The sequence below is a fragment of the Cydia pomonella genome, chromosome 13, assembly GCF_033807575.1.
Source record: "Cydia pomonella isolate Wapato2018A chromosome 13, ilCydPomo1, whole genome shotgun sequence".
NCBI lineage: Eukaryota > Metazoa > Arthropoda > Insecta > Lepidoptera > Tortricidae > Cydia > Cydia pomonella.
In genome coordinates, this window is record NC_084715.1 from 14,412,644 (window position 1) to 14,438,776 (window position 26,133).

General features: G+C 39.4%; 2 protein-coding genes across 3 annotated transcripts in view; one reads left to right on the forward strand and one right to left on the reverse strand.

The window, feature by feature from the left end:
* Positions 1–26,133, forward strand: part of LOC133524312 (serine/threonine-protein kinase ULK1) — a 54,625-nt gene that overhangs the window by 20,847 nt on the left and 7,645 nt on the right. The window contains exons 3-9 of one of the 2 annotated variants that reach the window (XM_061860246.1): positions 14,251–14,467; positions 15,753–15,826; positions 16,252–16,412; positions 17,640–17,776; positions 18,880–18,972; positions 21,262–21,369; positions 23,891–25,434. In XM_061860246.1, coding sequence (XP_061716230.1) covers positions 14,251–14,467; positions 15,753–15,826; positions 16,252–16,412; positions 17,640–17,776; positions 18,880–18,972; positions 21,262–21,369; positions 23,891–25,434 — 2,334 coding nt within the window. The remainder of the gene's footprint in view (positions 1–14,250; positions 14,468–15,752; positions 15,827–16,251; positions 16,413–17,639; positions 17,777–18,879; positions 18,973–21,261; positions 21,370–23,890; positions 25,435–26,133) is intronic. The other variant, XM_061860248.1, reaches the window with a different exon arrangement.
* Positions 7,082–12,370, reverse strand: LOC133524313 (uncharacterized). The gene is made up of 4 exons (XM_061860249.1): positions 11,376–12,370; positions 9,777–10,218; positions 9,551–9,688; positions 7,082–8,153 (listed from the first exon to the last, which is right to left on the reverse strand). The coding sequence occupies exons 1-4, from the start codon at positions 11,417–11,419 to the stop codon at positions 7,455–7,457; spliced, it is 1,323 nt and encodes a 440-aa protein (XP_061716233.1). The 5' UTR covers positions 11,420–12,370; the 3' UTR covers positions 7,082–7,454.

Here is a 26,133-nt window from a genome sequence, read left to right on the forward strand (position 1 = left end):
CTCATACAGTCTCACGGTTTGGTTGCTAGCACGTGTGCCAGCCAATTACTGCGCTCAACTTTGACATTATGTCCCTCTGATCAACGGAACGTACTACACTTTAAGGTATATTAACTGCCCTAGTGGGAGTAGTCTGACCTAGATTGGGTAGTGACCCTGCTTATGAAGTCGATGGTCCCGGGTTCGAATTCCGCTAAGGGCATTTATTTTTGTGATGAACACAGATATTTATTCCTGAGTCATGGGTGTTTTCTATGTATATAAGTATGTATTTATCTATATACGTAATGGCACTATGCGTAGACAGTATGTATATCGTCGCCTAGTTTGGGGCTAGGTCGATTTGTGTAAGATTGTCTCCAAAAATATTTATAACTAAATTTCAGAGGACAATTTTATACTTACATTGGTAACGACCTAGTTTTTACAGCTACAGTTTTGTCCTTCTAAAAAAAGAATCTAAAGGCCAGTCCAGACGGGAACAACATTTCGCCCATCTGATTAATTTGCCTGATTTGCCTTGGGGACGCAAACGCCAATTTTGTTCGCATATTTTGACCGATAAAATGGAGGTGAGGACGCAGAAATACCAATTTGTGACCATAGAGTACGTAAAGATATTATCAGAGGTAATTTGACTTATGACAAACTGTGACACTGGAATGGCGGATGGTTTGAAAGTGTGCGCGTAGACGAGTGATACCATGTAAAACATATTCTCCCTGATGTAATAATTATGTTTAAAATAAAAAAAATGCATTGTTTTATGTTTGACAATAAATATGTACCTGATCTTCTGAGGTCTTGAAAATGCGTAATATTGCATAATTACTTTGTGCAAACATTATTTAAAATAATAATATTTAGCATCGGAATGATATCAGTTCGTTTTTTTTAATTTATATATTTAACTTGAAACATATCTTTAAATCATAAGTTTTAAACAAAAAAATATGTTCCAGATCGGAAATTATGATAAATTATGATCGAAAATTGATAAATATCGATTATTTATAAATTTATAAATAATCCTGAAATACTTTTTAAACAAATATAGACTAAATTACAAATATCTACGTAGGTATATGCTTTTATAAGTCTTAACACATGCGCACCATATCTACGGACTCAAATTACATGCACCGCGTGCAAACACTATAAAATCATAATATTTAATATTAGATGAAATCAATTGTTAAAAGACATTAGAGACATCTGATTTTGAACAAAAATATAATATACATAACAAACAAATGTTTACTATCAAATATTAGTCATAAAAGTGTCTATAAACTCATTATTTTCGGGAAATTACCATACCGACTTATTTTGAAATTCGCAAGCAATAATTTATCCATTTACCTAAATAATCTCTTATACAGAGTACATAACGATTTAATAAGAAGGGCATCAATTACCCTACTTTCGGGAAATTACTCTATTCAACCTACTGGTCATACTCCTGTTCCGCAGATATTGAAATTGAAATATCTTGATTTTACGTACGATAACATGATAATTGATAAACTTACCTATGAAACGTTATCCCATCTCTTTTTTTTCGTCTGATCTATATAATTCTTATAACACTTGACCTCTCATGTCGGCATATTTTATATTTTTCTTCCACCATTTACTCAAATGACATGTCGATCCGACTGACGGCAAATTGGTGGATGAGGGCATAGAGATAAATGTCAATATCTGTGTGTCACGCGTAAATACTAGGAAATTGGTGGATGATGGAATCCTAGTTGTGTTTTACCGATACTCCGTCCGCAGTATTATTAGTCCAAGTTTGTGACCTGCTTGTGACGCTATTCTTCACATTAGGAGGCAGTTTTTAAATTTAGAGCGAATAAATCTAAAATTCGTGATTGATGCCAATTTATTTTCTGATCAAACCGGTAGATTTGATCATCCCGTCTAGACTGACCTTTAAAGTCGTAGTCCAGTCGCGAGCTAGGTAATCTTAATCTTATTCATAAAAAATATATAATTCAAAGTAATCACAAATACAAATTGATATCAATACAAGAAAATATTTCGGCTATTTAAATGTAAATTATCAGTACGCGAAAACACCCAACTCATATTAAACAAATCGAGTTAGAAAAAGTGGACATTACCGGGTTGTCATCTTCGTTCTAGTTACTATACGTCCTCGTCACCGGGACATGTCCCCGTTTGAAGCTTGGTGTCCCGGTGTCCCCGTTATTAAGCAAATTCCCCCGTCAATGTTCAAAATTTAGCAAGAGTTGCCATACGTCCCCGTTTAAAGATTAGCGTCCCGGTGATACCCACAGGAGTAAAACTTGCGTTATGGCAACCTGTACTAGTTAGATTCATTTGCCAATGTTCTTTTGAGTTTGCTTCATTATATTGATGTTCTATGAAAAGTAACTGATTTGGCCCGTAAGCAAACTTGGATACAATACATGCAATGAAAAGGGGTATGGAAATTATTACCACCCAACCTGTCTTCCTTCCCAGAGTCACTCCAATATTCGTGTGTGATACTGATATGGTATATATACTACATTTCCAACACCCACATGTTAGCAAACAAATGAATATATTAGTAATGAAATTATTCGGGCGGTGTGTCGTCCGGCACCATCACCACACCATAACACACAGCAGTCAGGTAGTGACCTCGTGGTCGTATTAATATAAAGCGCGCTGTCGAGTCGAGCGGTACATCTCGCACGTGGCTGGGCCTTGGGGTCGCATCAGGTTCATATACATACATATATATTATGGCATCTGCTCCGATGTAGTGTTGCAGCCATTTGAATATAAAAGTAGGAAAAATCCTTTCTTAGACTCACAGGCGTATTCTAATTTTAATAAAAGGTTATGAATTAGATCTGGATTAGTTATAGATCTGATCTGTCAGTGTCAAAAGTGATATTTCTTCAACCAAAAACTTCTAAAATCTAACTTGTTATTAAAATCAGAATACGCCTGTGAGTCTAAGAAGGGATTTTTCAAATGTACAGTTGAGGATGTTTCTAAATTCTTTATCTCTACATGCCATTATATTCAAGTAGTTTTGTTCAAAATAGAATCTGACTATGTATTCCGCTATTTTATCCTACGCCCATGTCCCTATCAAACTCATCTTTTCAATTTTAGTGATTTTTATGATTTAAGTAGTGTTGTCACTTAACGATATGCTAAAGTTGCAAGGGGGGCAATGAGGCGGCTTTTCGCCTAGACACAAAACAAAACATTCAAATTTCCACTCCATCACTTCATTCCATGATTATGTGAATTGAAAACGGTGCAGTACCTACTTATGCATGAAACAGTAGCGTGTCGGTTATCAGAATATTTAATCTCACTTTTCTTTTAATGAAGTGCGTTGAGTATCTCTACTCGTAATACTTTAGTAGTCAGTAGGTATACTTGATATCATAAACCTAATTAGTTATGCATATTGCATGTCAGGTTGTAGCTATTTTGCATGCTGAGACTGAGACTTGAAACATAGTAATACTATTAAATTGTAAGATCAGTGCGTATTTTTGATATACAATAATTTGAGCTAGAATAGTTTGAACCTACGACCACATTTCACATCTACGTACTGTAAGTGTAATTAAAGTACCCACGTCACCATACTTACTATTTAGTTGTATAAAATAGTTGATACTTACTTGTGTTAAGTCTGTGTATGTGTACGCCTTTTTGTTCCATGGGATAGGTCCCATGATATTGCACTGCCCGGTAGACAAATGGTTGCAAGATTGCATAAAGTTTCTCTACACCAGGCGGCTTGATAGCACGACTGGTTGAAAGTGATGCAGGTACATACCCACCGGAAACCGCGGCTTTCTACCCATCTAATCCAGCCAATGATCTCATCATTTCAAATTACTAGCTCGTGCATGAACTTGTCGATTTACTTTGTTTTCTCTATGAACATTATGTGGAAAAATGCAGCGATACTATAATCTAAACGTTTTTGTTAGCCTTGTGTTTGTACCTGATATCTTGTCTAACTTGTAAGTGTCCTGATAACTTGTTAAAATATCTATATATCAAATCCTAGCTTAACAAACATGGAAGCGCTAAATGCTACCCGGAACACATCGACTCGACTGGAAAGGAATGAATCACATCGTCTAAGAAACTAATTGAATTCAAGTTGCAACTCGATTACTGTATTCTCTTTGTTTACTGCCTATAAAAACTTGCTGTTAGACAACTTGACGCTATCTGCCCCAGTATTAATAACAGTATCGACTAGTTCACATTATTATTTATTAAGTCAGCACATTCTGCCTCTGCAATTCTGTTGAGGTATCGATATCGATCGGAATGTAATATTTATTTTCTATATATGGTACAAACGTATTTATTGTGCATATAAATGACACATAATTAAGATTATTTCATCGTATTTCGAAATAGTTTTGATCCGCTGTAAGTATAAGACAGCGTATCTCACCAATAAGATCAAGATTGGTACCGAATATTCGCAACCCTGCACAGATAAAAAAGATATCTTAATTCAAAACGCAAAACTATCTTGCGCACGGTTGTTTAAATAAAATCATAAATTGCTTAGTCCAATAAATATGTCTTGAGTTAAAAACAACATATTTTTTTAAAGGAGAATAAAAATGATTTAGTTTTATCTTTACACATTTTTAAAGCGAATGGTAGTGATTTGAGTTCAGATATTAATTATTCGCCGCAAGAAAAAAACGTCTTAGCAAGAGATATAGCACGCTCTTAAAAAACGGTTTTATCTTGAGTAACTCTTCCTCAAACCAAAAATATTACCAAATTCCAAAGAAGAAGCACCAACATTTTCCTTTGAGACTTTTAAGTTTTTAGACAAGAGCGATTAATTCTTGGTTTGATGTTTTCAATATACAGTCAAGAGCTAAAGCTATTTGAAAAAAGAAGCACCAAAACTTTGGTTTAAGACTTTTAAGTTTTTATACAAGAGCCATTAATTCTTGGTTTGATGTTTTCAACCTACAGTCAAGAGCCAAAGCTATTTCAAAGAAGAAGCACCAAAATTTTCCTTTGAGACTTTAAAGTTTTTAGACAAGAGCGATAAATTCTTGGTTTGATGTTTTCAACCTACAGTCAAGAGCCAAAGCTATTTCAAAGAAGAAGCACTAAAATGTTGCTTTGAGACTTAAGTTTTTACGCAAGAGCGATTAATTCTTGGTTTGATGTTGTCAATATACAGTCAAGAGCCAAAGCTATTTGAAAGAAAAAGCACCAAAACTTTGGTTTGAGACTTTTACATAAAATAGTATCAATAAATTTGATGAAGAGCACAAAAGCGCTGGTGGCCAGCGTATGACTTGCAATCCGGAGGTCGCGGGTTCAAACCCCGGCTCGTACCAATGAGTTTTTCGGAACTTATGTACGAACATTTGATATTCACCAGTCGTTTTTCGGTGAAGAAAAACATCGTGAGGTAACCGGGCTAATCCCAATAATGCCTCTAGTTTAACCCTCTGGGTTGAAAGGTCAGATGACAGTCGCTTTCGCAAAAACTAGTGCCTACGCCAATTCTTGGGATTAGTTTCCAAGCGGACCCCAGGCTCCCATGAGCCGTGGCAAAATGCCGGGACAACGCGAGGAAGAAGAAGAAGATGAAGAGGATTACTACAAAGATTTCAACGAATGACGAAAATCATGTTCGTTTAAGAAAATTAATTCTTTATTCAAGACATACTAAACTTGGCGCTAAGAGATTTCAGCTCTAGATATAAATAATATCATATTTCACATTGAGTAACGTACTCTTGAACCAATGCTTTTTCTTGTTTTTATGGAGAAAATATAATTCTCAATTCAATTATGAGTATCTAACCCCAAGAAACAAAGTTTCTTGGCACAATTTCTTTAAGTATTGCACTAAGACAGTTAAGTTCAATTTAAAAAATACAATACTTAAAACAAAACGTAAACGCTCTTGGTGAGAATAATGAGCTTTTTAAAAGAAACTTTTTATAGCTCGGATAGAGAATTTAATTTTTTAGCTTAAATAATAAACTGAAATATTTTATATCTTGACGCAAGAATTTTATTGTTTCCTTATATAGGAAACACAAAATGTCTTGACACAAGAGTATTTACTTGGCTGGAGAACTATTTTTTTTCTGTGTGTGTCCCAAATGTAACTGGCCAGCGTGGTCATATATCTATCTTTATGTAGCGTAGCGTTCCAAAAGCGGCACGTACATTGTATGTACGAAACGAGAGCAGTGCACTTGAGCACCGTGTCGTTGATCAAAAGGCGGCGGACGCGTAGGTACACTGAACTATACTGTATGCAGTGATGTGCATTGAAATTGCGCAGTTTTTAGTACACGGGTCTCCCTCTGCTGGGGTCAACGACCCGCCGTTTATATTCAACGTAAAATGAAAAGACTCATGAGATAAGAAAGAAACACTGACAATGGGAATCGCCTGTAACGTTTGTTGTGAAATGGAGGTTATCGCGCAGAACCGGGTAACGGCAACTCGTGGGTTAGTGCTTGTAGGTCAGGTGAGCGCTGAGGTGCATATCCGCCCGTAGGCCCGTAGCGGACACCGGTACAACTTATACTCTGACATCCATGACTTTGTTTCGCTTTAGTACAGTGACAGTTTTCATTCAAAAGATACGCGAATGTAGCATAAGTATACAATTTTGGAATAACATGTTTGTTTATTTTGTTGATATACCTATTCGTTTCGTAGTAAAGCAACAACAAATGCGCATTAACCGCAGTATATGGGAAACATGTTTACTTTACAGTGTGAATAGTTGAGTCATAAGAGATATAATTTTTGTGACTATATTACATGATAATAATACATCTAGTTTTATGGGAATTTACGTTTATGATAGTGTCCACTGCCCTACGCTATCAGCTATTACTTGTAGTGTGTGGTTAGGGATCTTTATTTCGTTAAGATGAAGTTGATTATTTTATTGTAGTTTTTATGAGTATTTTTTCTCTTTTAGCTCTACCAATTTGTCCAAACATTATCAGGATGCAATTATAATGTCGAGTCAGTTTATTGGGTATATTTAGTACAAATGAAACAAAACTGCAAAGTATAGGTTGTAAAAACTGCATACATATATTATAAAACACATTTTGTCATAACATAATACATAGAAATACAATGAAACAATAATATCTTTATGTACATAAAAAACGTATCCCTAACAACACTTAATCTATTTGCGCTCTTATTAACATTTCTTGAATAAATAATGTTCTACAACATTCAGATCGAAACCGTTCATATCAAATAACAAAACAGTACAAATATGCAATGGGCATTTTTATTAAATATACCTTTACTAGCCGATGAGCCGTCGTCACAAAACCGAAAGTTTATGTCAAATGCCATTCGTTTCGACACAAATTTAAGAAAGGCTTTAAAGTAAAGGTACAATGGAAATGCCTGTGTCCATATAAATAGACTCAGACAGGCGACTTGTTGTCCTGCAGTGGGACTTCTTCGGGCGCCGTTCCATTTCCATTTGCGACTCTTTCGTTTGCTGGCCTCGGAGACGAGCTAAACCTTTTCTTGATTGAACTCCAGTTCTTCTTAATGGTTACTCCTGCTACTACTACCACCATGGCAGCTACGATAATGCCGATGACGCTTTTGTCAACTCCCCCAGTTTTAGTGTCAGATGTGGTTGCTCCAACTTTTACGTTGGCGTCAGCCGCAGTAGAATCTTGATGAGTCTCGCCTACGGGTTTATCTGAAGAAACAATTTCGCCTTCTGACGGTATATTGTCTGCAGCTACACGCAAGGAAAAGTTGTTAACAGGCGATCCGCTTTCACTATTTTCTTTATCGGTGGATGACTGCACTTCCGTTGGAGTTTCCTCAGTACCTAAATCGACATCAGTGTCATGGGTTTCCTTAGGTATTTCGGGATCTATCAGAGTTCCAGGTAATTTAGCTTCCGATTCCAAAAGCAATTCGTCCTCGTTATTTATAGGTTTATCTGTGTCACATTCGTACATGTCCGCTCCGCATGAACCGGTGCATATCGTTACTAAAGAGATTTTTAACTTGTTGCAAATATCTTCCTTCAGTTCTACAGTACTGGTGGCAAGGGTCAATGTACGAAGCAATTCGAAGTTGGAAAACGTGTCTGCGTCAAGCACCTGAAAAAAAAGGAAGATATCTTTATAAGTATTTAAAAAAATAATTTGGATACTCTGGAATAAGTTGACCCGCCCATAATGCGTTGCGAATGAAGCTATGTTATATCATTTCTGTATACCTATCTGAGTATTAGTTTAGTATTTGTCCGTTATAAAGCTGTTTTTTTTAAAGAGTTTTCAAAATTTTAAGTCGAGAAATTTTGCGTGCTAGAATTTTATAACACTTTCAATGTCCCTCAATCGACAAAAAGTTTATACCAGGCTTCGAATATAATCTTATAATGAAGCTTAGTTCTCGTGTGACTATTTGTGGTCGATTTTATAAATTAGATAAAATTATAACTAAACTCTCTAAACTAAAATCTCAACTGTGTGCTGAGTAATAATAATAAAAAAAAAACGCTTTTCAACAGAGTCAGACAATCATGAATCTTAATAGATACCCCACAAACCCCATACAGAATCACGGAGGACCCAAATATTCATACAAAAAGTGCCTGAGGAAAAATGGCTGTGAATTTTCAGTCCTATCGTAAATAAAATTTATACGCATTGTCAGAAAGAGTTAAGGGATTATAAAATAAAATGTTACATATCTACTACAGTTTTTAAGATTATATGAACTTTCAGTATGACCTAAGCATAAGTGCCATACGAGTAACAGGGGCACAATAATTATATCTTTGACTTTTAACATATGATTGAAGTTAGGTACTTAAGTATAATCTGTATTTCATGTTTTTCGTTTATAATGTTTTTCCTTCACCATCGTCTGAAAAATTGATCAGTACCCCTAGTGTAACTGTGATCGACATCATAACGTGACGAACGCGTTTGCGTTAAGTGTCATTTTGTATAGGATTTTGAGTTTCCAAAACGTCCCGCTTGGCGCGCTCTTTCGAAATTCAATACAAAATGAGACTAAACGCAAACGCGTACGTCACGTTTGGAAATCGAATTTATTTACACTAGGGGTACTGCTTTATAAAGTTTGGTAAAGCATAATTAGGTCTGGCAAATTTTAAATATGTTGGCGCGAAGGTTTATCGTCCCACAGAAAATTTGAATTTCGCGCCATTTTCTACCGACATAGTTATTTGACAGACTATTACCGACATAGTTATACTATACTATTTAAAAGTGCGATATTCTTGATGGGGGAGTAAAACCGATTATAGGTGGAACAAATACTTAAATGAATGCAGCTAGGTCTGCTAGGTACTTGAAACTAGACGCCCCGAAAGCAATATAATAAAATACCCTAGACGTCTAGAGTAAGTAAGTGCATCCACATGATGCACATTTACTTATTAATTTTGTAATAAAATATGCAAATAAATTAAACATTGCCTCAACCACACCGCTCTCCTTAAAGGATTTAAAAAATAAAATATTACCGTTCTCATGTCGTTGCCACCCAAATCTAACTCCTCTAATTTGTTGAGTAGCAAACTGTTCCTTAGGTCGCTCGGATATTCTATCAAACGATTGTTTGCTAGTTTCAGAACTGTTAAATTAGGGAGCTCGCTTATTGACTGAAAACAGATGAAAATCGAGTTAATTGTAATATTTAACTATCACAAATTCAAGTTCAATTTTAATACTTTCTTAGGTAATACTCACTCCAGATTTAAGTTCCATGATAGAGTTGTTATCTGCATCAAGTACTTTTAAATTCTTCAATGAGGAGATACTTTGAGGGATTTCAGTTAATTTATTGTTGCGTAGTTTTAACACGGTAGTGTTTTCGTCTATAGGGGAAGGAAATTCTGTTAAATCAAATCCAGCACAATCCACTATGAATGCGTCTCCTTCTGTCATGCACGAACAGCGTTTCGGGCAAGGTATTTCGATGTCCGGGGTTATGCTTGCTTCCTCGACTAACTGATTTGTAGGTTGTATGGCTTCAAGGACAGGGCTGCTGTCTGTGGTAGTCTCGATAGTACCATCACCGCTGCCCTCCACGACCTCGTCCCCCTCAACGTGATTCTCTGGCGGGAACTGGTTATCATTCTCTAAAGGATTTGGTAATTCATCTTCATTTTGAGCCACCACAGCGCCGAACCTGAAATGTAAGGAAATGTCGGTTAACATGTGACCGTTAAATGTACTTTTATCGCATTCAGCTCCGGTGAAACTGTTATGACAGATAAACATCGCGATAACTACAAGGGCTTAACTGGAACACTGATCTCGAAGATATATATTATAAATTACTATAAAGATAAACTACTATAAATTACCTTGTGTTTCATGGTAAAACACCCTGCAACAGCTGAATCCTGCATTAGATTGACTTTTTTTATCAGGGTGGTTGTGGCCTATCTCGCGTTAGACCGTTAAGTACATATAGATAGGAACTTTCTGCCTCGCACAGCTAAACTGTGGAATGAACTGTCGTCTGCGGTATTTCCGGACCGATGCGACCTTCTAGAAAAGAGCGTACTCCCATCTTTAAGGCAACGCACTAACAACCCCTCTGGTGTTGCAGGTGTCCATGGGCGGCAGTAATCGCTTACCATCAGGTAATCCGTCTGCTCGTTTGCCTCCTCTATCATAAAGAAAATAAATTAATAAATGCGACGCGAAACACTAAACCTATTTTGCCTGAAGTATTTCCATTTACTTGTAACCTAGTTTTCGAAGCAATAAGGAACTTCATACCTCAAATCAATATACCTTCATCGCTTAATAATCAATTGATAACTACGTGTAAGGGATAAGATAACTCTGACGTTTACATACCTATATTATGGCATTATGCAGCCTATTAAGTTTTACGGCCCCGGTCATCAATTTGGTTCGCAGATACTCTAATATAATAAGGTACTGCATTTATACTTAATCTTTATTGTACAAGAGAAAATACAATCGTACAATCATAGGTAGAAACATTTCGTATTTGTTCCATTAAAGATCAAGAAAATAAATCAATATCAAATTGTAGAATATTTTCTTTGATACCTTTATCCTGTATGATTGCTCACATTTGTATTCTTAACTAAATAAAATAAATACTTTAACTATTAGTTTTTCTCATTTAATGTAATCTATGCTTCGTTTTTGATCAACGAAATCGCCTTCTCTTTACAGTGGGCAAATTGTGTTTTTTGATAAACAAAATTAATACCTACCTATTTTAATTAAGTATCTTGCTTAACACATTATTACAATAATAACTATAGGATCGACAAACGTAAGACGAAACAGTAGAGTACTTACGAAACAAGAACAACGATCAAAAGGTGAATACATTTCGGTTTCATGGTCACTTGGAACAATCACTTCGAGCCGTCGCTGAATTTTGATTTTTTTCACCACCAGTACTGTACCTCCGGGAACAGCGCATAACTCACTGACACTTATAACTGTTATCACTGTGATAAGAGCACCACTGCCATCGCGGAGCTTATCGCGAATCAAGTGTGATAACGTCGCGCCTGCGTAAACACCAAAAACTAAGACTATAAATTTTCAATAACGCGATCACGTTTTGTCGTATTAAGTCGGTCACGCCCTTCGCATAAACGACTGACTCTTGATACGCAGGTACCGCCGCAAAACGTCAGTTACAGGCTCCTGAATAGCGACTACTTTCCTTATCCTGATTTTCTTCTCACGCGCACACCGGCCCGATGTAGTTTACGCCGTTCTATTTATGTATGTTTATCACCTACACGCAAGAAATTACGAGAAGTATAACAAAGCGAATTTTGCAGCGGAACTGATAGCGATTCTGAATCAAAAATTGGTCACAATTATCAGAAACATTTATCTTCACACCACTTTTTGAAGACACTGTGTCGAACACACATGTAAATAATGTACAATGTCTGAATGCCACGCATAGAATGATCACACTTTGCTTATTTAGTTGGCAAGTTTACGCGTAATGACTTTTGAGTTATTTGTAAATTAAGTAGGTATTATTATTCTAGTCGCATCGTTGTAATGGATCATAAAGTTGACCACATTTTATTACATCAAGAACTGATTGTAAGTCATAAGTTATGCACAGCTCGTGATTTGAACAGTTTTATATTTCAATTCAACCGAAACGGGCAGAAATGCGATCCATGGGATTGTATATCAAAGATGTTCATTGCTAGCCTTACCCGACACATCAGGACTACCTACGTTGATTTTTAGTGTTACGTACTTCGGTACCTCAAAAGGAAACAACGAAACCCTTATACGATCACTTTGTTGTCAATCGGTATATCTGTACCCCTAGTGTAAATATTTTCGACAACGAAACGTGACGTACGCGTTTGCGTTAAGTGTCATTTTGTATGAGATTTTTGACTTTCCAAAACGTCCCGCTTGGCGCGCTGTTCAAAATCCGCGAATAAACGCGAAAGTTACGTTACGCTATCGAATGGAAGTTACACTAGAGGTACTGTCAAGACCCTTTATCTCTGGAACGCGTGGAGGTATCGAGTTAAAATTACTTACCTAAAAACCATATAGCCTCTTGAAGCTGTGAAAAAATCAAAATTCTAATATAACGCAAAACAAAGATATTTTTTTGACTAATTTTTATGTTTGAACATAAAAATTAGTCAAAGTGGTTGAGTCTCGTATGTTAAAAAAACAGTAAGTATCGTTATTGTGGGATTAAGCGTCATTGTTAAGGATATTACCAACCAACAATGCGTTTTCATCGTGAAATGAAAGTTAAGGGTACCTGTGCCCAAGCAGTATTTTTGACACTAAGGAAATTGTCGTGCGATGAAATCTAATAGTTTGCCCGTAGGGTCGTTATATAAGCATTAAAAGAAACAATGTCTTTTGACTAACCTATTAAAGCTTAGCCGAAAAAAACACCTTTGATAATTTCAACTAAAACCATTCAAGACGACTCCTTATTTGCAACGGCGTATGCTTAATAGAAATACGTTTAAAGATATTAAAGACATATATTGTGTGTTTATTTTATAGTTTAGATCACTAAACACTCTAAACAGTGTAAAAATCTCAAGGTTGTATTTCAATACAAGCCAAAGATACAAGAGAAGATAAGAACCTTAGATATAATAATACTAATAATATTTCAGCGAACGGTCTCATAGCGAAGAGTCTCGACCAACACCTTGAGAGACTCTCGCTAGGTGGTTGGATCAAGGGTCAGATGCAGAAGGCGGTGATCTTGGACACGGCGCGGATAGTCCGCCGGTTCCTCTCTCTGCGGCCCTAACCACCGGCAGCTTGGGCCTTGCCCCGCTGCTGGCGGCACCCTAGGTTAGGTTTTTTATAATGTGTTTATATCTTTTGTATTGTTTTCTAAGTGTTTTTATATTTTACTTTTATATACATATTGTAAAAAACCTAACGTAAGAGAAAAAATGAAATAATAATAATATTTAATTCATTATTGCACACTACATAAAAAAACAGATACAGAAATTGATAAAATATACACATTGGTAGGTAACAACAGGCGGACTTATCGCTAAACAGCGATCTCTTCCAGACAACCTTCAGATAGTGAGATGGCGAACGAAGCAAAGTTAACGGGTGGTGCAAAATAAAGAAAAAAGTAGTAAAAATCCAATATAAATAATACATATACTACACATATAAAGTTAAGATATACTACATTTATTACTATATACAAAAAATATATACATATATATATAAATGACAAAGGAAGCCATAACAACGACATCGAGTTTAAAAGAATACGAGTATAGGACCTTCATGAAATAGACAAATAATGTTCTTTTAATAGGTTTTTAAAAATGGGTAGTGATTTAGCACGTCTAATATCAATGGGTAGTTTATTCCACAGCCGGACAGCATGGAAACTGAAAGAGTTGTTGTAGAATTTTGAAGAGGAAGGAGGGGGAACAATTAGCAGATTTTAGTAGCATCTAAGAGATGAAAGAAATTTAAACCGGGCTTTAAGATAACACGGAGTATTGGGGTGGAACAGAGTGGCATACAAGAGGGAAAGAATATGCGTGTTGCGACGGAATCGGATGGGTAATCTTAACCATTTGATATACGCAGTATATGCACTGCAATCTATTGTAACTGTACAGTATTTTAGTTATTTGCATGTCATAACTAGATCTAACCTACGTATTTTTTGCAGTATTGCAACGGTGGCGACCTGGCAGATTACCTGCAGGCCAACCGGCTGCTGAGCGAGGGCACCATCCGGCTGTTCCTGCGGCAGCTGGCCGAGGCCATGCGCGCCATCCACGCCAAGGGCATCGTGCACCGTGATCTCAAGCCTCAAAATATACTTCTCACACACAACGTTGCGCCGCCCCGCACACCGCATCCCTCCGAAATTACTCTTAAAATTGGTAAGTTTCCAGGGCACCTAGTAAACTCAGTTGCTTCGGCAGCTCCTCACATCCATGCGCTATCTAAGCCGAGCTCCTCCTGCACCGCTACCTGAAGCCACAACATATTATCGCCCCAACAATACGAGGATGTGAACAATTATAGACATATTTTTACTTGAGCTATTCTTAGCTAAGCTATCAATATTATTTAAATTCACAGCACAGTCTAAGCTTATCAATTTTAGGGACGGTCCGATTTAAACTGCGTCATAATTGTATGCAATAAATTACTCCATTCAGTGACAATGACACCTTTAATTATTAATGAGTTGACACCTGTTAAGAATTATTTAATACGTAATCAGCTTAACAAACGAATTAAGTGAAATATGTTCAATTGTTAATACTTAAAACTCTTCAAATATTAGAAGTTATGAAGATTCCAACATAATAATAAGAAATCTTTTCATACGAAGTAGTCTACCACTGTCTAAATTTACTTCAATTTTGTGTGTCGCAGCCCAGTTATCAAAAAACTAAAAGCACTGCACTGCTAACAAAAACCTAACTATTAAAACTAAGTAAAGAATACGTGAACAGTTATCTCGTCATATGTGTTTCGTAACTTATGTAAATGCATCGCATTTTAAGCGTACCTAATGTAATAATTTGTTATTATAATTCTTATTCCTTTTTTATTAGTCTGTGTTTAGTTAGTTAAGCATACATTTATAATTAAAATCTGTGACAAGAATTTAAACACTTAGTAAATAAATAAATAAAACATTCAATAAAAAATAGACTTCAGCTGCTGTGAAAACAGAGCCGGCAATACGCATAAGATAAGAGGTATCATATGCGTATTGCCGGCTCTGCACTTGCAAGGTACTATTAGCTATAATTCTCGTCAACCATCAGGAGAGTCGTACGCTTGTTTGCTATCATAGTGCAATCATATTTATGATAAAATAAACATAATTCGTTCTGCATTTCATGCGAAACAACTTTGTCTGCAAACGATCCACAAACCTTTTAAAACTATTTTACCAAGTTTATCAATATTACCATTCAGTTCATATAATTAAACGCGATCTTCACGATACTTGAGATATGTTATCTAATTATCTACTTGAACGTAGCATAATCAGTATCGTCAGCAGTCACATGTTTTTTATAATTGCCAATCTCTTTCAGTGCTTGACTTTCATCGTCAACTAATTCTAGAATTGGCCTTAGGTAACTTATTGTAGGTTGGAGTTTTATCTCAATACAATCTCCGTTCACAAATGTAAGTTTTTTACAGCCGACTTCGGGTTCGCGAGGTTCTTAGAGGAAGGCAACATGGCGGTCACGCTCTGCGGGTCACCGATGTACATGGTAATTCAAATGATTTTACTACCTACCTCGGCGTGTATTTTAAATATCATTTTGGGGTTTACCAGTAACTCTGCGATGAAGGTAGACATCGTGAGAAAACTTGCGTAATACATTTACGAATAAAATCCAGTAGTGCGTGTTAAGTCCAATACGCATTGGGCTAGCGTGGGAAATAATGCCCAGTCATTTGTTTTTATAATAATAGGAGGCATTTGGAGGCCAGTGGGAAGTACACATATCACTCAAAGCAGTCAGGAAAAGTACCTGAGCTAAGGCCTAGTTGCGCCAACCACATTTGACAGACTGATTAACATCACTCAGCAGAGAACTATGCAAATAGTCATACGATAAAATTAAGCGATGACTGGCGGTTTGGTGCAACCGACCTTCAGAGCGCGATAATAATGTAGAAGCATATTCCACAGGCGCCAGAAGTAATCATGTCGCTGAAATACGACGCTAAAGCAGACCTGTGGAGCCTGGGCACCATCGTGTACCAGTGCCTCACGGGCAAGGCGCCCTTCCAGGCGACCACGCCGCACGAACTCAAGGCCTTCTACGAGAACAGCATGGATCTGCAACCCAAGTAAGAACAGATTTAAAATTTTCACGCACAGGGCCACCCCAACTAGCGTCTTTTGAGCGTCAGCACCATGGAAAATTTGCGCCAGCGTTGCGTCAAGGAGCAGCCATGAAGTTGACTACGCACTTAAAGATGCCGACGCTCTCTCTAAATTATGGATTCAAACTCACTGAAGTAAACCAAGTTAAGAGAGTGGCGGATTGCAATCGAATTGATATATACGGCTTGTTAAAAGACAATACTCACAATAATTTAAAAAAATATTCGATCAGTAAGATTTTTACCTAACAGTTTTTTAGTACTTTTTTTTTATTACGAAAAGGTAAGCATTTGACCACAATCTGACCTGATGGTAAGTGCCGATGTAGTCTAGGATGGAACATGCTTACTTAAAAGATGTCTATTCACTCTCGATTTAAAAAGGTCCAAGTTATAGTGGACTGGGAATAGATTTGCAGGAAGTGAATTCCACTCCTTAGCCGTTCGCATGATAAAGCTGGATGCGTAGCGTTTAGTGCGAACCAGTGGTAAAGTAACGACGTAAGGGTGAAACGCAAGTCCGCGTCTAGTCCCACGGTGGCAGAACGGAGATGGGGGGATAAGATTATGTAATCCCATCGCACACTCCCCGAAATGTATCCTGTAGAATACCGATAAACAGGCTACCTTTCTACGGTGTTCTAGGCTCTGCAGTCTAGCCTCTACCAATCTCGCATCCCCAATAAGCTTCCTATACTTTCGTTTAAAAGTAAATTACATACATTGTATATTTGTACATACAAGGAAAGGGTCAGAGGGAATTATTCGGCGTGGCGAGCCTTACAGTTGGAAGAGTTCATCATAAGATAGTGTTTAAGTTTAAATATTTTTTTATTGCTGAAGGCGATTTATTTCTACGCAATTGAACCACAAAAAATAGCGTAGGATCCTGAGTTATACCTATAGCATTTTTTGTAAACTTTTTTAACAATATCGACCCGTTGTCAGCAAGGTCATGCCCGAATCGTATGAATTTAAATTGATACCTATGCTATGTCGATATTGTAAAGAAAAACCAAGGTTGCTGAAATCTACCTATGAATATTTATTTTGGATACAAAATTCTACATAACATTTACCTTCTTCTAAATGCACATTTGCGATCAGACGCTGCTGGCGTTAAGGTTCAAACCGAAAACGTTCTTATTGATAACCGTACAAGGAACAACATTGACGCCATATTCTTTATAGGATGCCCGCGGGCACTAGTCCAGAACTCTGCAACCTGCTGATCGGTCTGCTGCGGCGAAGCCCGCGCGAGCGCATGCCGTTTGAAGCTTTCTTCAACCACCCCTTCCACCAACGGCCGAGGACCACCTCCTATACGAGTAAGTATCTCAAGCAATTCAAGCTAACGCATTGATAGCGGTAGCGGTGGCAAGTTTTATAATATTAGAACTGGTATAAAGGGGAAAAAAGCGCTGGTGGCCTAGCGGTAAGAGCGTACGACTTGCAATCCGGAGGTCGCGGGTTCGAACCCCGGCTCGTACCAATGAGTTTTTCGGAACTTATGTACGAAATATCATTTGATATTTGCCAGTCGCTTTTCGGTGAAGGAAAACATCGTGAGGAAACCGGACTAATCCCAACAAGGCCTAGTTTACCCTCTGGGTTGGAGGGTCAGATGGCAGTCGCTTTCGTAAAAACTAGTGCCTACGCCAAATCTTGGGATTAGTTGTCAAGCGGACCCCAGGCTCCCATGAACCGTGGCAAAATGCCGGGATAACGCGAGGAAGAAGGAGAGAACTGGTATAAAGGGGGACACTTGACATGACCGATTTTAACGCCAAACAAAAATTAAAAGGGGACTTTTTTAATCTGAAATATATTTTCGTTTTCGACATTCAACCAAACAATAATTTAGTTCTTGCATTGAAAAGATTCATTCACACTTATTATTTTGTCGCTTAAACCGTCTTGTTTCTTGCTGTTTTGGATACAAGTTCGAACATTTACTGACGTTACCACTACTGCTATCGATGTATGTGCATTTGTAGCTTTAGACGATCGGCTTTACTCCGCCGGATAAGTCGCATATGAGGAAACCGTACATAAAGCCGGCCGATGACTAATCCTCGTTCTATTGTTTTGTTGGTATGCTTTCGAAATTTGTCGCACACACAAACGTGCAACACGTACCTACTCCATTCATGTGACCAATAGCAGCTTATAAATATTTATTTGCCTTCTTATTATGTTCATTTATCTTCGCCCAATTTTATTTTATTATGTTTTGTGTGGCTTGGTGAAGTTGGTGAAGACTTAAATCAAATATAGCATCTTCTAAATCAAATATAGTAAATATGTAATTATCACATTACATGCAATTTATGATAACTAGCGGATACGCGGGCCTAATTCGCCTATATCACGAAACATTTCTAAAATAAACTTGTTATAGCAGTAGAGTGACGTGCTATATATTGTTCAGGTTTGGATTCGGACCTGCCTGACATTATGGAGAGCGAGTTAGAGGCCCCGGCAGGGGGCGAGTGTTGCCTAGAGGAGTCATTGGACTGCCAGGGTACTTGTCTGCCAATACACTCTGATTATTAATACCAGAGACTAAAGTTACAATCCACCTTGACGTATTCGGGCGTACGCTAGCTGGCGCGGTTGCACGGAGCGGGGGAGCGGGTTAACGAAAAATAGTATGAGCAATGCGAACTGGCGTGGACGCGTGCGACGGATTTTACCTACAATGGCACCCGAGTGCGTGCGCCCGCTCTGTGCACCCGCGCCAACTAGCGAACGACCTTCATTTTAGAGGTGATGCCCATTACAAGTTTTTGTCATTGCAGCGCTTGTAAGTCGTTCTTAAAAAAATTGCTTGCGTCTAGTGTAAGCTAAGAAATACCTAGACAGTCAGCATCACATCAAACTGGTTTATTGATGATGACTCGTGGATATAAACTCCTAAACTACTTACATATTTACATTATATATTTATCATGTTTGGAGTTGTTAGAATCGTCTCTATTAGAGTTAGGATATGCAAAGAAATGGCAATAAAGCTAAATGATGTTTATCAGAACTATTTAAGCTATATTGTAGTCTCTGGGATTAAAGATCTGACGTGAATCAGCTTTGTGTCTGTGTGCACGGGGTGCGGGTTTGGCGTGTTTCCGTGAGCGATCGACCTATCTTATCACTGCCACGTCATTGTACTTATACATCTAACTGATGATATCATACTATACCGCAGCCAAACTTTCATTGTGTTATGTATTTACTCGTTAATTATCTACAACCGCCCAACTTTGTTTTGGAGGGTAAATGGCCTATTCTTCCATATCCTTAATAAGGTCAAAAAGGGACTGTTCAAACTGTCGCGAGTCATAATATCTGTTAAGGGATATCGTGAAACCTACTACCCTCCAGGGCAAAAACGAACGGTTTTGGGGAAGTTTTATCTTCATATTGTTTTTTTAAGCATGAACGCGCTTCTGAAATTCGTCCACATTTATGACCCATAGTTTTTGCTTCCGTGTTTGACAGTCGTGGCATTTTTAGTTTTTTTTTTTGCCAGTCACGTCGTTACGTGTACAATGAACTGTCGCTGTTCGAGTTCACAGAGAATATTCATAAAAAAAATGAAGTAGCTAATAAAAACTATTCGTTGAATGTCCAAAATATACAAACTTGTAACTAAGTAGGTATTATGTACCCTTATATTATATTAGTATATACTTATATACCTATAAGTTACTCTATGGTTTACGGTTTGAGCTAGTGCTGCCTCTGGCGACAGAACATTGCAATATTACTCTCTATTGGAAAATCTTTTAATTTTACAGCTAGTTGATTTATTTATTAGTAAAGTGCATTGTGAATGTTAGCACATCGACGTTAAAGGAATCCAATGCATTTGCTGCTTGAAAAATTATAGCTAACTATTCAGGCTCATTTACACGCTCTATTAATTTTCTCCACTGATGTTTCATCCCTACTTAAGATATATCCAATGGAGTGGTAGGCCGTCGACTCCCGGCCGATTACGTCATTTAAATTTGATTAATTGAAATATAATCAAAATTCCAACCACTCAAAAATGCTGTATGCCTCTTGAAGAGATATACAGAAATCTAGACACACTGCAGTGTGTTTAGCCAAGTTCAAAGAAAAAAACTGAGCTGCACTGCAGTGTTTATAATATTTACATCGATATTATTTAGCATTATTGATAGTGAACTTCTATGCTGAATAAATCTATGACGCAAATTAGTAGATACTGATAAAGATAATTATTAGATAGGATTGCATCTGTGGCGTCATAATATAGCTTACTTTCTTTGTCCTATAGTCTAGCGTAGTCTAATAATAGCTCAAATAAAGACAACGTCGAATGTGTCTGTAACAAAGATTCATAGATGTCTAAAGTTTAAGACAAATTCGTGCTTCGAATTTAATAGCTAATGTTGGCGACGATGTATGGCTCCGTATATTACGCGGTACCTTCGGTTGTTAGCAGTTCCCACAAAACATACTGCGCCGTACAGCGTTATCTAGTTTAGCTGTACGAACACGATTGTAACCAAGTTGACGTTCCACCTTCAAGATTTTAACGTATTCCATTCATTCCATATTCAAGAAAACCGCATATCTTATGCATAACTTAGGGCTCATTTAGACGGTGCGACAATTCGCATGCGAGTTTCGTTACATTGCGGTATTTGATTGGTCGGCTGAATTGGATGTAACCTCAATAGTCCGCAATGTAACTAAAATTTCATGCGGGTTCTTGCGCCGTCTAAATGAGCCCTATAGTTTATATTCTGTAGTATCAGAGATCCTCACGGCTGCTGTGTTTCAGCCGCAGCGGGCGCCGCGGCGCGCACGCCGCCCGCGCCGCGCGCGCAGCAGCCGCCGCCGCAACTGCTAACACTCGCTGCGAATAATACTAAGAAGCCGACGTCCTCCGGTAAGTGATCGACTCTTATTTTACTGTGTATACTTGCTTTCTCTTATTGTACTAGTATTTAGCGGAGTTTTTGTATATGCGGTATCCTTTAGAACCAGAAAATGTTTCTATACACTACAAATTGAATCACAAAAACTGAATCTCTAAAGTACAAATCTCGCAGCTCTCGTAAGTCGACTTAGTGTATGTATGTAGTTCATACATTACAAATACTTGCGTATGTATGTATAGTGTGTAGCTATTGTAGCTAAACGGTGGACGAGGTCAAACCTGTGCTACGATAAATGTCAACGTGTCTACTAAAACTAGGTGGCGTAGCGAGAGCTCGCATTCATAGCATCCATCATTAGAGCTTATATGCTTTATAACGTTTCCAATGGAACCAACGCTTCGTCGAACTCATATTCACCAGACTTAATGTGATTAACTGATTAATATCATGAATATCATCTACACTTATCCTTAGTTACACAAGTTACTAGATCTCTGTTGGATATTAAGCAACCTCCCTCGGATTGCTAAATAATGAGATTTTCCCTTGAAAGAATAACTAACAGCTGTTAGATTTCCTGACGTGGACGAAAGAAACTTGTAAACAAACAGTGCCTCCTATTCATATAGTTGTCCGGACAAAAGGATTTCCTGCAATGTCATACATGTCATGACTTTATTTATGATCTTCCAGACTATTAGGTACAAAGTTCATGCTCTACCTTCAAGTTGTTTTCTAGCATCATATGTATTTAGCATCATATTTTCAACAAAAGTGAGAATCGACTCTTAAGTGTTAAAAATGGTCCTGATCCTGATATAATAATATTTGAAAGGGATAACGACAAAAAACGATTGAAGTTCGAACAACTTATTCAGATAACCCTAGCCTGCCCTAAGGAGCGGTATCAACATTATTATTGTTACTTATTGTTTCTGGCATGATTACCAACTAATGGACCATTCTCCGGTCGCTGGGCTGTGACTGTTTCATTTATTTCTGGATAAAACATTTTATTTAAATTAATGCTATCTTAATTGTATTCATTATTATCCATTTATTATAATTAACATTTTCTTTAACTAAGTAACAAAACATAAGTTTGACGCATAATTTATACAAACCACAGAGCTAAGCACTAGTCACTTTTAATAATTACCAAGTCATATCAAGTAACAAAGTTATCAAATCAAGTAACAAAATAGTCATAAATTATATTAATTGTATCTTGAAACTAGATTTATATGAATATTGTAGATAATAATGCAGATTAGTTCACCTCACCCATTACACAGACGAGTCAAATCATTGAGATGAGAGTTATAATTTTAATAGAATACATGATTTGTTGATTCATGAAAAATTACATTGTAATTAACCATAATATGTATATTGTAATATACCTAGTAACCTTACGTCCAAGTTGACCCTATGCGACGGATGTGAGGTTACTAGAATATGAACCTAGATCTCGGGCCGTACAGGCTAATCACTTAATTAACTAAATTATGCTATAACATAAACTCAACACTTTACCGATCGTGTCATTCTCGACGAAGCGTGCCTTGACTCGTATTGTCATGTTATTAAAGGTTAGATTTGAAAAATCTGCGCGGCATCGTGGATGACAGTAACTATAGTTGCAGACAACCCGCTAGGCTCGTTTACGGTGCTTTGCACAGAAAGTAAAACGCATGAACTAGATCTATTCAACATCAAAGTGACACTCTTAATTACGTCAGCCGTAAAACGATTAATCAATGTTAATTTTACATGAAACCACGAGTTCTTAATTCATTCATTTTGTGGTGTGTCAGTGGTCGGCATTGGCGCTGTTAGATTGCGAGCTTCATTACCATACAGTGGTGTCGTAGTCGTAGGACACGGTACTAGGGCAGGCTCCTCACAGAACTCACAGATTACTTCACTCGTTTGTTTGGCGCTCGGTCAATTGTTAGAAGGTGACCTGTGCGTTCAGCGCGCACGTTCGTACTCGATTGAAGTCCTACGTGAATACACGTTTAAAAAGTCTGCATATTTATGCATGAATAGTCCGCCTTTCTACGCAATATTTATGTTTTATACAATGTAATTATATGCATGTGTGTCGGTGGCTATGGCTAGCGGCGTATTTTAAGATCATTAGATGGTTTTACTGTTAGTCGCCATTAGATAAAATGAAGAGACCAATATGCTTAAGGCTCTCAGAATATGCCAACTGTCTAATAGCAATCTGTGGTATAATCAATATTGAATCCACTGTACCGTCATCGACAATGTTAGCTGCCTGTATAATGGCACAAAAAACGATATTGTACCGGTCACACACGTGATTCATGCCTTAGTAAAAAGTTGTACATGCATTATTAATTTATTCTCCTTGTCTGTAGCGAGGTTCAATTTTAAATGTTTTGGGACATTCATTTATAATATTTTTAAGTACCAAACATCAGCCATCGATGGGAAATACAATGTGTGAAATGACAAAAATGTCCTGGGCACTAGTATTGACGTGACATATGCTTGCAGCCGAGTCGTCCGACACGACCTGGGCGGGCGAGGACGACTTCGTGCTGGTGGAGGCGGACAGCGGGTCGGGCGAGTGCTCCGCGTCGTCGGGCTCGGAGGCCGCGCCGCGCCCGCGCACGCTCACGCTGCCCGCGCCGCCGCAGCAGGACCCGCCGCAACCGGCTAAGGTACCTACCATCATACAGACACGACTCGTGCTGGTGGAGGCGGACAGCGGGTCGGGCGAGTGCTCCGCGTCGTCGGGCTCGGAGGCCGCGCCGCGCCCGCGCACGCTCACGCTGCCCGCGCCGCCGCAGCAGGACCCGCCGCAACCGGCTAAGGTACCTACCATCATACAGACACGACTCGTGCTGGTGGAGGCGGACAGCGGGTCGGGCGAGTGCTCCGCGTCGTCGGGCTCGGAGGCCGCGCCGCGCCCGCGCACGCTCACGCTGCCCGCGCCGCCGCAGCAGGACCCGCCGCAACCGGCTAAGGTACCTACCATCATACAGACACGACTCGTGCTGGTGGAGGCGGACAGCGGGTCGGGCGAGTGCTCCGCGTCGTCGGGCTCGGAGGCCGCGCCGCGCCCGCGCACGCTCACGCTGCCCGCGCCGCCGCAGCAGGACCCGCCGCAACCGGCTAAGGTACCTACCATCATACAGACACGACTCGTGCTGGTGGAGGCGGACAGCGGGTCGGGCGAGTGCTCCGCGTCGTCGGGCTCGGAGGCCGCGCCGCGCCCGCGCACGCTCACGCTGCCCGCGCCGCCGCAGCAGGACCCGCCGCAACCGGCTAAGGTACCTACCATCATACAGACACGACTCGTGCTGGTGGAGGCGGACAGCGGGTCGGGCGAGTGCTCCGCGTCGTCGGGCTCGGAGGCCGCGCCGCGCCCGCGCACGCTCACGCTGCCCGCGCCGCCGCAGCAGGACCCGCCGCAACCGGCTAAGGTACCTACCATCATACAGACACGACTCGTGCTGGTGGAGGCGGACAGCGGGTCGGGCGAGTGCTCCGCGTCGTCGGGCTCGGAGGCCGCGCCGCGCCCGCGCACGCTCACGCTGCCCGCGCCGCCGCAGCAGGACCCGCCGCAACCGGCTAAGGTACCTACCATCATACAGACACGACTCGTGCTGGTGGAGGCGGACAGCGGGTCGGGCGAGTGCTCCGCGTCGTCGGGCTCGGAGGCCGCGCCGCGCCCGCGCACGCTCACGCTGCCCGCGCCGCCGCAGCAGGACCCGCCGCAACCGGCTAAGGTACCTACCATCATACAGACACGACTCGTGCTGGTGGAGGCGGACAGCGGGTCGGGCGAGTGCTCCGCGTCGTCGGGCTCGGAGGCCGCGCCGCGCCCGCGCACGCTCACGCTGCCCGCGCCGCCGCAGCAGGACCCGCCGCAACCGGCTAAGGTACCTACCATCATACAGACACGACTCGTGCTGGTGGAGGCGGACAGCGGGTCGGGCGAGTGCTCCGCGTCGTCGGGCTCGGAGGCCGCGCCGCGCCCGCGCACGCTCACGCTGCCCGCGCCGCCGCAGCAGGACCCGCCGCAACCGGCTAAGGTACCTACCATCATACAGTTAGACATCAGAGATCGACAACCAACACTCGCGAGTTTTTATATTCAGATTGGTATTGAAACTCCTGGAATCGATGATTTCTAATTTAGAGCCGTTTGCTCACCCCCTGATATAGTTCTCTTAGCCAAGGGCTGAAAGTGTACGTACATACATACATTCATAAGAAAAATTTAATTTCATGCGTGAAATTATTTTATTCTTAACTTCCATTTATATATGCTCAGGAATATAATATAATATACTGTAGGTATTTGCAGTGTTTTTTTTTTTTAATTACCTGCCTACTTTAAAGGAAAGAGTAATAATAAGAATGATGAAATGTATTCGAAATTTCGCAACATACAGATAAATGTTACTCATGTTACCCTTTACACTAATCATTTCTAGGTCACAAACCTTTCTCTTGTCGTTACCCTTGCTGTTCGAAAACATGTCAACCGGTCACTTATCTTTGTCATTATCGCGGAGAAAACAAACTACGTAACCGTTTCCACAACGAATGTTAACAGTAATTGAACAGATGTCCTCTTGAAAATGTAATTTTTTAAATGTTGCGAATTGTAGCGTTTGTTGCCAATTTGTATCAATTGCGGATTATAGCAAGCGAAACGCTAATTGACCAAGCGGCAGAGAAACCAACCGTAGCAGTATACAAATGAACAAAGTTTTTTTATGCATTCA